The sequence below is a fragment of the Amblyomma americanum genome, chromosome 6, assembly GCF_052857255.1.
Source record: "Amblyomma americanum isolate KBUSLIRL-KWMA chromosome 6, ASM5285725v1, whole genome shotgun sequence".
Taxonomy (NCBI): domain Eukaryota; kingdom Metazoa; phylum Arthropoda; class Arachnida; order Ixodida; family Ixodidae; genus Amblyomma; species Amblyomma americanum.
Genome location: NC_135502.1, coordinates 108,902,042 through 108,915,877, shown reverse-complemented (window position 1 = coordinate 108,915,877; position 13,836 = coordinate 108,902,042). Strand labels below are relative to the sequence as shown.

The 13,836-nt window shown below is 48.4% G+C and overlaps 1 protein-coding gene across 1 annotated transcript in view; it reads right to left on the bottom strand.

Annotated features, from left to right (window-relative positions):
* The window catches only part of Nrx-IV (neurexin-4), a 68,151-nt gene that overhangs the window by 13,732 nt on the left and 40,583 nt on the right, over positions 1-13,836 (bottom strand). The window contains exons 19-20 of the mRNA XM_077627748.1: positions 11,424-11,597; positions 3,058-3,191 (exon numbers count right to left, since the gene is read on the bottom strand). Of these exons, the coding sequence (XP_077483874.1) occupies positions 3,058-3,191; positions 11,424-11,597 (308 nt within the window). The remainder of the gene's footprint in view (positions 1-3,057; positions 3,192-11,423; positions 11,598-13,836) is intronic.

Genomic DNA, 13,836 nt, shown 5'->3' with positions numbered 1-13,836 from the left:
CAACTTTCCCAACTATCCACCTTATCATAGTGGTGGGCTCCAGATTGATTTTGACTACCTGGTATTTTTAAACGTGCACTGATATCGCACAGCACAAGGGTATTTTTGCATTTTGATTCCACAGAAATGCAACCCCCACTGCCAGGATTCAATCACGCAGACTTGGACTCAGCAGCCAAATGTCATAGCCACTAAGCCACCATGGCTGGTCTGAATACTGGATACTGAATATAACAGATTCATTTTTGCTTAAAATTTCACTTTGTTATTACCAAGTTCAACTGCAACTTGTGGGGATTGTGCTTCTTGAGTGACCCTGCTGTGCACCCGCTGCTGCCATTTTGCCCATTAAGGACACACCGTGGGACATCCGCGAGCGGGTGTCAGCGAGAGGTATGAGGGCAGCCACGCTGCATGTCCTCATCCCCAAGGAAAGCACTTCCGAGAACAGCTATCCATAACCAGCGTAGCCGTGGCCTAGCTGGTTGGGCGCCCGTCTCGGCTGCGGGAGGTGGTTGGTTCGAAACCCACCGCCGGACACCCACCGGTAAAAATAGGTACAAGCGGCCCCCGGCCTGGCGCCCGGCTTTCATTAGGGGTTTTCGCTTGGGAGAAGCTCCGTAAACCCCGCTGTGCCCCTCGCGAGCGAAGCCCCAGTGTCGGACAACCTCGCTAAAAATGGGTACAAGCGGCCCCGGCCTGGCGCCCGGCTTTCATTAGGGGTGTTCGCTTGGGAGAAGCTCCGTAAACCCCGCTGCACCCCTCGCGGGCGAGGCCCCAGTGTCGGACAACCTCGGTGCCTGCTAAAGGTGGTGTCACAGCCAACGTGGCTCGAACGTTCATCACCTGCAGCAGCAGTCATAAAAAAAGGGCCACAAATGAGCTTCTACCGCACGAGGCGGATTTAACGTTGTTGACGGCGGAACTTATCGCTGATCCATCAGAGCAACTGTGGTCAAGACCCTTTTCCCAAGCATCTCACCCAGAAGAGCAGAGCACCAGGCCGGGGGAAATCTTGTACCCATTAAAAACCGGTGGGTACCCAGCGGCACTGGGGATTGAACCCAGCACCTCCCGAATGCGAGGCGGATGCTCTACCACAAGGCCACCGCTTCGGTTAAAAAAGGGCTACAAATGGGCTTCTACCGCACGAGGCGGATTTAATGTTGTTGACGGCGGAACTTATCGCTGACCCATCAGAGCAACTGTGGTCAAGACCCCTTTCCCAAGCATCTCACCCAGAAGAGCCGAGCACCAGGCTGGGGGAAATCTTGTACCCATTAAAAACCGGTGGGTACCCGGCAGCACTGGGGATCGAACCCAGCACCTCCCGAATGCGAGGCGGATGCTCTACCACAAGGCCACCGCTTCGGCCAACTATCCATAACCCCTTTTTCGTTCTTCTTGTTTTAACCTTGTGTCCCCATTAGGCCAATCCGAGTGACGTCTGAAATTCTGTTTCGGCGACAGGTCGTGAGCGGGGAGAACGCCACCGATCGCGGCAGCAGCAAGGTGCACTGTGTTCTCCTCCCGGTTCCCCGGCCTTTTCCAGGGAACCAACAACGCGGGCAGTGAAACGCGTGCACCTTGCATGTTTGCTCAAGAACAGGCCTGAACAGAGTCCTGTTGCCCACCTGTGCAGTGCTGACGCTTCAGATTTGGGAGGGCCTGATATAGCTGCTTCTTCGTCACCGCCGACCACTGGTGACACACATTGAGCCCTTGACATGCGACTTGTGTTGTCAAGATGTGCTGCGCACACTCCCATCCTCTTTCATGTTGTGTCGCATGATTTAGCCCTTTGGTTGGCCGTGTGGCCCGTGAGAGCCTTTAACTGCACCGTCACGCGTGTGTAGTCCTTGCTTTGTGCGCGCGGTACCGTGGGCCCGCTTTCAGATGCTGTGGCAAGACCATGGGTAGTCCTGAGGTCCGGGGATTAGTGCAGTGTTCTTTAATGCAGCTTACTGTGTAATAAACACACACTTGTGCTCTCTATGCTTAACTGAGCCTTCATTCTTTCGGAGCTTGAGTGCAGGCGCGCTGTGAACGCTGGCTTTGCGTTCAGCTTGCTCCGACCTCAACCCGCGTTGTGAGGGCAAAGTGCCACCTAACATACCACTCAACAAATCACGATTTTTAACATGCATCATGCACACAAACGTGCAGATGAATTAGTACTGTTCTAAGCTGAGTGAAAAGTTCTAGCACTGATATGCCCCTCCACCAACTAGAACGGGGGAAGAATGTCTTAGAAATAAATTTTTATTAATGAAGTCACAATCAAGAAATCTGCCAGGAACATGTGTTTTTGCATGCTGATTCCAAATATGTAACTTAAGTTTATGTCCAACAAGTCCTTTTGCACTTGTGCAATATGTTATGTAACTTTTTGCCGAGAGTTTGAAAGAAATTCTGCTGCAGAGAACTTGTTAGATTGCATGCCATTGGTTTCTCTTGAATTCAAGCTACGCAATAAGGGTAAAATTATCATCCTGCCTGTTGTAGAAGGTGAGTTATAGGATTTTGAAATGATCACAAATACAAGTTTTTCTTCCCGTTTGTGAAGTGGCAAATTCAAAACCCTGTAACTCAACCTCTATGATGGACAGGATAACAATTTTGTCTATTGCATAGCTTCATGTCAAGACAAGCCAATGGCGTGTGTTATAGCAAGTTTCCTGCAGCAAAATTTATTGAAAGCTCTCGGCAAAAAGTTGCATAAAATTATTATATAAGTGCACAAGGACTTGTTTTACATAAAATTGAATTACATATTTGGAATCAGTACACAAAAATACGTTTCTTGAAGAATTTTTTATTGTGATTTCATTAACAATTTTTTTTTTTCTAAGACCAGCTTCCCCCTTTAAAACAAGGATAGCGACGATCCAGAACAGGAAGTTTTGAAAGCTCTGTTCAGGTCATGTCAGCATATAAGCAGCTGCACCACATAACTCTTTTCCAAAGAAATTGAGGTAAGACACAGCACTGCAGATGTCAGTTCACATTAAAATGTACACCATAACAAAGGAAGCAAGAAAAATGTATTCAACTCACAAATATGGTCAGTCTCTCCCCGTTGTGGGTACGCTTGATTTGGACATCATGAATCTGACCCAATGCAAAGTTCTCATTCTTGATGATGATCTCCTGTCGCTCAAATCCAAAGTCAAAGACAAGCCTCAAGTGGCCTGGGCAAAGAGATCAAGGCAATCAGGCAATGGATTAGATTTCCATATCACAACGCACATAATCCAAGCAACACCAAGATTGCACGCAGTTTGCAAAATCTCTAAAAAGAAAAAAGCGCTTCTTTGTTGCAACTTCGTAAAAATGCTAATAAGGCAATAAGATCAAAGTATGTTGTGTACACTGTCCAGACAAGTGGGCAGAGTGTAAAACATGCAAGGCACACTGCAAGAAGGGGCCCTCAAAGAGCAACTCTGGCATTTTTTTTCATCTCCATGAATTTTACTGAAATTTTCGCAGCAGGCTCTCCAGTGTTTTGTTTTAGCACAAATTAATTTTAGATGTTCCTGTTTCATGGCATCAATCACCGCGATTTCTATGGACAAGCTTGTGAGTGTGAAGTCTAGAGCTGCACACTCATCTTACACCAAAATAAAAATTTCAAGTTGTTTTTTCATAATATAAGGCAAATAATGATCAAAGCTGTAAATTACAGTTGCAAGTTTAGCCAATAAATGTGCACACGAGAGATCTTTTGACAGTATCCATGAAGTCATACTTTCGTCTAATGCGATGTCGTACTTTGGTGGAAACTCAGTTTAGGATTCTGTTTCCCGGTATTGTTGTTTTATAATAGAGTTAATCCTCGATGTAACAAACTTCAATGTAACGAAATCCTCCATGCAACGAAGTATTCCAGTTTTCATAACTTCGCATCCATAGAAAACCATGTATTTCTAGCCACAATAAAACGAAGTAGACTTTGGAGCACTTTCAATGCAATGAAATTTCGTTGCTGGCTGGAAACGAACCCGCGGAAAAATTGCATCGCGGGTGTGAGTGGTTGAGCGAAGCGTGTGCCGAAGCGCGTATCGGAGAGCGCATGAATATGGGCGCTGCACTGCTCTCACAAACAGAATGCACGGCAGACGTAAATAAGGCGATGATCGTAGTGGTGAGCGCCCTCTGCCGCCGGCCGCACCATCTGGGTCAGTACGGGCGAGGCTGGCACGGGCATCTGCGCAGCCTTGGCAAGCTGCCAGGCGAGCCCGCGGCTCTTGTTATCGCGCAAAAAATCGGCAAATCGGCGCCAAATGTGATGCGCTGCTTGTGCTCCAAGTCAGCGCGCCGCGTTTATTGTGTTTACAGATTCCCAAAGCTTGGTAAAAGGACTGGAAGGGTCAGTGCCGCTGGCACACCCATCAGTTGTGAAGCCCATTGCGCAATTCACACCTGACAACCTCGCCTCTTACTCAAATGATGTGCGTATGTGCAAAAAGACACACACTTGTGCTTACGGCAGAAAACGAGGAATGGGGTTGGCGTGGCTCGTCGCAAGGCCGCCGTCGATGGTCACGAGGTCGCAGTGGTGACAGCGGCAGAACGCATCGTACCTTCGGTGTGCTCGGGGCACTTACAAAGGAATGATGATTACAGCACAACCAAAACTCAGGACGAGTGCGTCGTTCCCATCACCCACAAGGTGGTTTGCGCGATAAACGTGCTGAGGTGGCTCACAAGCTCGCAATATCAGACGCACGTAACAGGTGCTGGCAAAGAAAGAGCATAAGGAGCATTTTAATCACAAAGGTTTTTTCCTGTGAATTATCCGCAGCACGTTTTCAGCAGTTTCTGAGCATGCTAGGAGGTGAATTTCGATGCTGGGAAATTTCAATATTACGAATTAAACTGCCGATTTTACTGACTTCATTAAATCGTGGTTTAACTATACTTCAATTTACAATTGAATTTCTTCTATAATGCTGCTGTGGTTTCTGTTGCACCAACCAAATGAATGCGAAGTCAAGGGTGGCTTCAGGTCTTGTGAGGCATGAAAAAAACTGCAGTAGAACCTCGATTATGCAACCCCCCTCATGCGATGACACACATTTCACAACAAATTGGCGTGGGCCCGGTGAATCTCCCACAGGAATAATGCATTAAAATCCTCAATTATACAACGAAAAAATATGCATGCCCCCACTTCATATGACAGCCAGAGGGAGCTGTCCGGAATGAGAGCCGCTGGCGGACCACTTTATTGGCAGACGTGACGTCAACCAAGACGCGACGTTCCATATTGGAATTAAGATGGAGACGCACGTGCAACGATGCAATTGGGCTCATGACGGCTTGTAATCATGGTTCTGCCAACACCTCAGACTTAGGGACTCTGCGCATGCAACCCACGGTCATCGGTGCGAGGTGGCTTGCCTGGCCAGTTTTCCCACGCACTTCGCTGACAAAGGCATTAGGGAAATCAACTACGTGTTCACACCAGCGTGAAATTACTGTAGAAGCGGTAACATGATTAGACATTTCTATGATCATCGGCAGCTAGTTCTGAAGCGCTTTCCACCGTGGCTTCAATGCAGAGTATGTTAGACCTTGCGTACCAAGCGAGCCAGCTAGCCAGGAGCGAGTAAGGCGCTGTCATCATGGTTCAAGGCAAGGCTGAAGGCAGGAGGGCATAGAAAAAAATTAGAAGCCGCAAAGCAGGCGTTTTTCCTTTCGCTCTCTGATGCGCCTCCGTTGGGCACACTGATTGGACAAAACTTGAAAGCACGTGATGAGAGGGCCAGACCAGCAGCCAGACGGGCATGCTGGAGCAGTGGCCGAGGCGGCGGCGGCGAGCGCATGGCATGACGCTGCAAGCGCTGCTCGTACCACGTCCACGTGCAACATCTTGTCACGCCTGAGCCCATGAGCAAGGTACGTGTCGTCGCATGTAGCGAAAAATTGACAACGTAAGCAAGTCTACCAGCCTCTGCTGTCTTCAGTTTCGATGGCGTCTGCTCCGCCGAAAGCCAGGAAATGGCAAGCTCTCAAAACCAAGCAGAGCATTACGATGGATGTCGAAAGCGGTTTGAAAAAGGCTACAGTGGCAAAAAAAGTATGGTGTCGCTGACGCTACTATGTCCGCCATTTGAAAGAACAGCGACAAGTTGCGACAACAGCTGCAGGAAGACTCCGTGTCGCTTGCAAGGAAGCGGATTCATGAGTCAAAGTACGAAGATGTCGCCGCTTTGTTTGAACGGTTTCGTGGGGTCCGGGTCCACAGCGTTCTTGTGAGCGGCTCGATATTGCAAGCCAAGGCCAGGTGCCTTGCAAACCTTTTAGGGAATGATGGTTTCAACCCATTGAACGGTTGGATTCAGCATTTCAAGAACCGGCACAAGATAAGCTCCTCTTCGTCGCCGCCGACCCCGACGGCGTTGCGTGTGAAGTAGCCGCCACAGATGAAGGCATCGTGGCAGCAGTGCGCAGTCGCGATGAGCCTCTATCCAATGATGAGCCCGATGAAGTGAGTGAAAGTGCAGCAGAAGTTTCGGGCAAAGACGCGCTCGACTGTTGCCACAAACTGCACCTCTACTGCACTCAGAGAAACTGCGTTCAGCAAGCAAGCGCTCAAGTGCCTCACTGTTTTTGAAGGTGAAATCATTAGCAATGCAGTTCAATTGAAGCGCCAGACTATAACAACATTGTTCTTTCATTCACTACGATGATTCGACAAAAAGATAAATAAACTTCTTTGTTGCCTGTGATCGCAGTGTTGTGCATCTGCTGTGTTGTCAGGCTGGCATTCTGAAAACGCGAAAACGCGAATGCATGGAAAAGCTGCATTTTGGTTACAATGCAGTACCGCTTATAATGCGGATTTTCCAGACTCCCGCAGTATGCCTTATAAGGGGTCTATGCTGTAACACAAAACATAAATTCTAGATTTTTCTTTCTCCTACTTTCTGACTGGATATATTCCAAGATTTTTTTCTACTTTTTCTGCAAGGCTTTCAAATCTGACCAATCAAAAATTTTTTTCTTTCATAAGCGGTATATACAGTAAAACCTCGTAAATTCAAAATCGCTTAATTCGAACTTCCGGTTAATTCGAACTGACGGCCGGGTCCCGGCAAAGCCCTGTGTATTTCAGTGGGTCAGAACTCCCGATAATTCGAATATGCCGGTATCCACGTCGGTTAATTCGAACTAGGCGCCGATGGCTGGCATTGCTCCTCGCATATAGAAGTCACCTCGTAGCAAATACAATGCGCTGAAAATTTTTAAAAAATGCAGAATGATGAGAAAAAAAATAAGCCAGCACGCATGTCAGCACGCACGAGGTGATACGTGAATTTCGTTGCCCGAACCAACCCTCCGGTGCATGCCGTAGCAGGTTTTCGCTGCCGGAGCGTCGAAGCATTGGCTTGTCTATTTTTGGCTGACGCGCAGTCACGCGGGTAGCCACCCTACCGCGGGCGCCGCCTATGCTCCGGCCACGGTGGCTCCAGCGCAAGCCGTTGCAGGTTTCCGCTGCGCCGAGGCGGTCGTGACCATTGGAGACGCACGCGACCATGGAGGAAGGAAGTACTCGGGAGAGGCGGTTACGTCACATTTTTTTGAAGCCGCGCTTTTTTTCTGATGGAAATAAACGTTTCAATCAAGCGGGCCTCCCCTCCCCGTTCCCCCGCTTCCCTCTACTTGGGCGCCGTCCCAGCGCGCCTGCCCATGCAGCAGACGACGCCGCTGCGCCCAGCGTTCTATTGGCTGCGCCGTCGGCTAAACTCTCCCAGTAGCCCTTGCGAGAACGTGCGACTTCCGGTACCCTTTTTTTGCGCAGCTCGGGAAGCGAAGACTCTTTCCTTTCCTTCACCCTGCACGCAGAACCCGGCCCCTCTTGCGCCTAGTCTTTGTTGCCGCGGTGTCTAGCGAAGTTTGTGTTGCGTGATATTCCTCGTTTGTTTGGTGTCTCGCTGGTGACGTCTCATCGACTGTGCCAATCATGGCAAACCGAGGAAAGTACTCCGCAAAGGATTTGAAAACGAAGGTGGAGATATTACAGGAGGTCGAACGTGGTCTCCTAACAAAGACAGCGATCGCAGAGAAGTTTGCAGTCAAGAAATGCACGCTGTCCACATACCTCAAGAACAAGGACTCGATCTTCAATGCGTATCAAAAGGAGATGGAGCCCTCGCGGAAACGACTAAGAACATCGGCTCATCCAGAGATGGAGGATGCTGTAATGGCATGGATTAAGGACGTTCGCAGCAGGAACATTCCGCTAAGTGGACCAATAATTGCCGCAAAGGCAGTGGACTTCGCCAGCCAGATGAGCATAAGTGACTTCAGCGCGTCGGAAGGCTGGTTGTCGCGTTTCAAGGCCCGTCACGGACTTACGTTTAAAAGCGTTTGTGGAGAGGCAGCCGCAGTCGATGAAGAAACGTGTCAAAATTGGATCTCAGGTCAACTAAAGGACTACCTTGCCGATTACTCGCTCAGCGATGTGTTCAATGCAGATGAAACCGCGCTTTATTTTAAGTTGCTGCCGAACAAGACTGTCAGTTACAAAGGCGACACGTGTTCAGGCGGGAAGAGAAGCAAGGAAAGAGTGATGGTGTTGGTGTGCGCAAATGCGACTGGCACGGAACGGTGCCGCTTGCTAGTTATAGGCAAAGCAGCGAAGCCTCGCTGCTTTAAAGGGCTAAAAACTCTCCCTGTTGATTATACTTTCAACAGAAAGTCGTGGATGACGCGAGCAATTTTCACGGATTGGCTGCGCACACTCGACAGGAAGTTCGCGGCACAGAACAGGAATGTTCTGTTGTTCGTCGACAACTGTTCAGCCCATTGCGACATCAGCGGACTGAAGGCGATCCGTCTGGCATTTCTGCTGAAAAACACTACGGCTGTGCTGCAGCCTATGGACCTTGGGGTTATTAAAAACCTCAAAGCACTGTACAGGCGCCACCTCCTAGAGCGGATTCTTGTGTGTATGGACAGCGGCAAATCGTACGACGTCAATCTCCTCGGAGCCTGCCACATGCTGGCAACATCGTGGAATGCTGTCAAGGCGGACACAGTCGCGAACTGTTATCGAAAGTGCGGCTTCATTGAAGGCCCAGAAGCCTGCAGCATGGCAGAGCTGGATGCTCAGTGTGATGACTCCGTCGCGCTGCACCCTGCCCACGCTGCTTTATCGGAGGGTGTTGACTTCCAGAGCTTCGTAGACGTTGACAGCGGCGTGGAGACATCGGGGCCGTTAAGCGATGCCGAGATTATTGAAGCGGCCTGCGGTGACCAGATGCCGCACAACTCGGGCGCGGCGAGTACAGCTGACAGCGACGACGAGTCCGACGGAGGCGACGATCCATTGCCACCCCCGAGTGCATGTGAAACAGCGTCAGCACTCGATCTGGCTGCGCGCTACTTCTCCGCCGATGATAATTCGGACGCTGCGTTGGAGCTGTTGGGCAAGTTGCAGACGATGCTTGTCGAGTCACGGCAAAGAAAACGAAAACAAATGCGCATCACCGATTATTTTTCTCTTTGATATGCTTTGCCAATCTGCTGTTAATAAACATGTTTTTGAAGCATAGTGTCATATTTAATCATTAAGCTTGCTGCTTACGCGAATGCATTTTGATGTTAGCTCCAACCGCATAAACAAATGAACTTTATTTCCTTCGACATTCGGGCTCTATGATTTTAATTCGCGCAATCGCCCGCCGCAAATGTGTAGTAGCGCGTAGTAAGAGATAACGATCTCAGATATGCCTGTTTTAGCTTCGGCCCGTGCTGCCGGGCGTGATGGCCGCTTTTTTTAGCGCCCGCTCGTTAATTCAAACTCCGCTTAATTCGAACAATTTTCCGGCCCCCCTCGAGTTTGAATTAACGAGGTTTTACTGTATAGTCCTTTTCTTTCTATCATGGAAAAAAGAATTCCTATTCGCTTCTTTATGACTTGCTGCAAGAAAGTTTTAATATAAGAAGTGAAAAAATTTAACGCTCACCACCTTAAATTGGCTGTTTACCCACAGTAAGGAAAGAGCTAAGAACTGAATCAAATGAATCTGCTAAACTAAATGTTTCCACAGTGTGCCAAGCATGATTTTTGTTTTAGAGGGTTTACAATAAAAACCCGTGTATAATAAAGATCCGCATGTAATATGAGGTAAAATTTGGAATAGCAAAAGTAGAAAAAAAGTTGTCATCTGCGTATATTGCGAGCAAGGAAAGGCAGTCAGCTCGAAGACTTTCAGGAGTCGCAGAAGCCAAATGCCCTCCAATTATTTGCATACGCCGGCGCGCTGGATACGACGTGTGTAGTGTGAGCCGCAGATACAGAGGCACCGCTCGCACCACTCACACCTACTCGTGACATGCACCACAAGCATGTGCAGACCGGTTCTGGTATATGCGCTTGCGCGCATGGTTCAGAAGTCGGAAGTGTCCGTAGTCGTAGCTTTAGAGGTCATCGTTGCCGGGTGTGTTGTCTTCTGAGAGGCCCTTGTCAGAGATATCGTTCCATAGAAACAAGCCTTCGGTACTTTCAAGCACGTTCGATAGCCCGCATTTCTTGAAATAACAACTGCCGATCTCCTCGGGTATGCTGCCACAAGCATCCGCAATCCAAATGCACAGAATGGTTGGAGAGGCCAGTGTCCGGCAGTAAACTCGGGCTTTCCCTGCCTCATCCAGACCATGCAGCAGCGCTTGACGCAGTGCCAATGCTTTCGACAGGTACGATTACTCTCCTTTTAAAAGCAGCCGAGTGCTGTTTTCGTGGTCTCCATACAATGCGAGGTGCGATCGTTCTGGGCATTGCGAGGTCATGGCAGCGGAGTGAAACGGCATCGAAATAAAAACTATCAATCAACAGCACCGCTAGATAGTTCCTCCTTTCGCTGGAAGCGTGATGGTGATCGCGTTAAATAATTATGAAGCCGGAACTGTGGATTTTGGCATATATAATGGGGATGTGTATGCGGACCCACATTTGGATCCAAGGTGGACATTTCACATGGCAAAATCTAGAAAATTTTTTCTCATATTATACGAGGGTTTTTACAGCAATGTCCCAAAGCGATTCGGGCTATGAGCAGCATCATATTGGAAGGCTCCAGATAATTCCGACCACCCGGGGTTCTTTAAGGTGCGCACCGACATCGCACAGCACACGGATGCCGAGCATTTCACCTCTACTGAAATGAGACCGCCGCAGCCGGGATTGAACCTGCAATCTTTGGGTCAGCAGCCAAGCACCATAACCACCGAGTCACTACCGCGACCAATGTGTGCAAAACATCTTATCTACCTTGTATAAAAGTTAGAATTACTGTATCACCATTATTTCCTCAACCTGAACACAGCACAGTCTTCAACTCAAAAATGAGTGAAGGCTTTACTCAAAGGGTTCAGAAAACGTGCAAAAATGAGCAGCTTTCTTTTATACGCACCACTGGTCGACATCATGAGGTTCAGGTACTCCCCAGTCCTTGATGACATTCCAAAGATCATGCCGTGGTGCTCCGTAGTGGTGAATCCCACCCGAATGTACTCCTCCAAGGTGGACAGGGTAGTCTCAAAGTCATACCGCACGTAGTAGTCAGATCGCAAGTTGGCACCAATCTCTGCAAAAGAAAGTCGACAACTTTAGCAACAACCATGCCTCAACTTTTAGTGGAATGATATCCACATGACACGGCTGAGAACTGCCTATATGCCAATACAAAGTTTAACATCATCTAGCAATAACAGAACAGGTTTTCATACTGGAGCACCTCGTATAGCAGGGTTCGAATGAAATATGCTTTTGTACGCGGGCAGGCCTTAGTTTCTTGCAACATCTCATTTCTGCTGTTGGTTGCTTTGCCACCACACAGCAAGCCAGAATAAAAAAATGGCAGACAATTTAGCATGGTTAGGCCAAATGCGAATTAGGTGTGCTAGCACTTCGGTTTTGTTTCGAGGCTCAGTTTTCGAGGTCAAGCAGGCTTTAGATAAAGATTGGCGAAATCGGTCTTAAGCTTTAAGGGTATGACACGATAGTGTTAATTGGGTTAATGCCCATATATGCGGAATTGGTCATTTACTTTTTTATATACAGAGACCGCTGGGAATACTCATACCACTACAGGCACAGTGGTGCAGTGGTTAAACAATGGGCCACTGCCCAGTGATGGCAGGTGCTCCCACCAGTAGGGCTTGTGAGAGACAGGTTGCTTTTACCGAGCAAACCTCAAGGTCACGAAGAGGGGATTCAGACAGACAAACATCGGCAAAATCTGAGGTTGGTGGTTTTAGTGCCTGTGCACAAAAAAAAAAGATATGCACCATAGGCAGCTTCTGTGAGCCCAAATCCTTCTGTGCCAAAACCCTTTCAAAACGCTGGTATAGAAGTAGAACTACCTTAAAGGAACAAATCTACTTCATTCAGTAAGTCCACTGCAATCAGTTCAAACTAGCACAGAAGCAATATTTTCTGGCCTCATCCACGTGTCACTGCACCTTACAATGTTGTGATCTTGTAATGTTGTATTCTTTCCATTGACAGGAGTTGGACAATACTGCTACCTGGGTATAGCTTCCATTCGCTGCAGTTCCGGAAATAAGCACTCATGAAATTTCAGAATAAGCCCTACAGTGTGGCAACCAATGTATCACAAAAGTGTATTGGTATGGATCGTGGTTGTTTGTGCGTGTTTGCTAATGCCATGGCAGGGAGCATGTTCATGTTCTGGGGCTATACAGGGAAAGTTCTTGAGGCTATGTCCCGCTAGTGAAAAGTGGGTGTAGCCTCAAGAACTTGTCCCATCCAGCCTCGGAATGTCTTCCCTAACCTGGCATGGGCAAATACACACTCACAACTATGTTGCCGAGTTCGACATCCTTGATTCCTTACCGAATTACTTTCAAGGAACTTCAACCCCGCCAGCTTAGCTGGCACTATACTGTACAGTCGAACCCGGATATATCGCATTCTAAGGGTATCGGAAAATAGTTCGATATAGCGAAGATTCGCTATACAGATACAGGCTTAACCAGCACTCGAGATCGTGACAAACTGTGGCTTACCGATCGCAAGTGTCATGAACCGCAAAGTCCGGGCATGCAACGTGAAAGCACTTTATATCACGGGAAAAAAAAGGAAAAAAGATTGCTAATTTTCGACTGCTTTTTGCTGTGATTAATGCAGTTGAAAACAATAGTTTCGAGCTTCTCGAGACTGTCCAGGTGTGACAACCCGGTACTTCCCATTTTGCTGCAACAAAGCCGAATGAGACTGAATGCTGATGCCAGTTCAGCAGCTCTGCACGGGTGCATCTCTTCTGGAACACAGTTGTCCTCATTGTTGCAGGAATCGCCTTCTCGGGCACCAGCTATTCCGGCCACAATGTCCTCATCAGCGAGGTAAGCTACAGCCTGAACTTCGCTGTCAGCGTTGATGAAGTCCTCAACAGTAAGTTCCGACGGGATGACACCGGGAAAATGGGACAAGTTGCGAAAAGTGTCCTCCAAGCATTCCAGGACATTCATCTCCAGCCAATTTAAGGCCTGCCTTGCCAAAACAGTTGGCTACCATGGCCTGTTTTACGTCGTTCCAAGCACCGGTAATAATCTGGATGGCGCCAAGCAGGTCAATCTTAGATCAGTTCCCATGCGGAGGTTAATAAGCCGCTGAACAAGTTGCCTTCTAGTCTACCTTGAAAGCCTTTATGATACCCTGGTCCATGGGCTGCAGTCTAGCTGTGGTGTTCAGCAGGAGAAGCTTGAGTTCAATGTTCTGCAGCTTGCAAGTTGTTTGATGGGCCAAGCAGTTTTTACCAGAAGGCATACTTGGCGGCCCGACCTGCCCAACTCAGCGTCCCA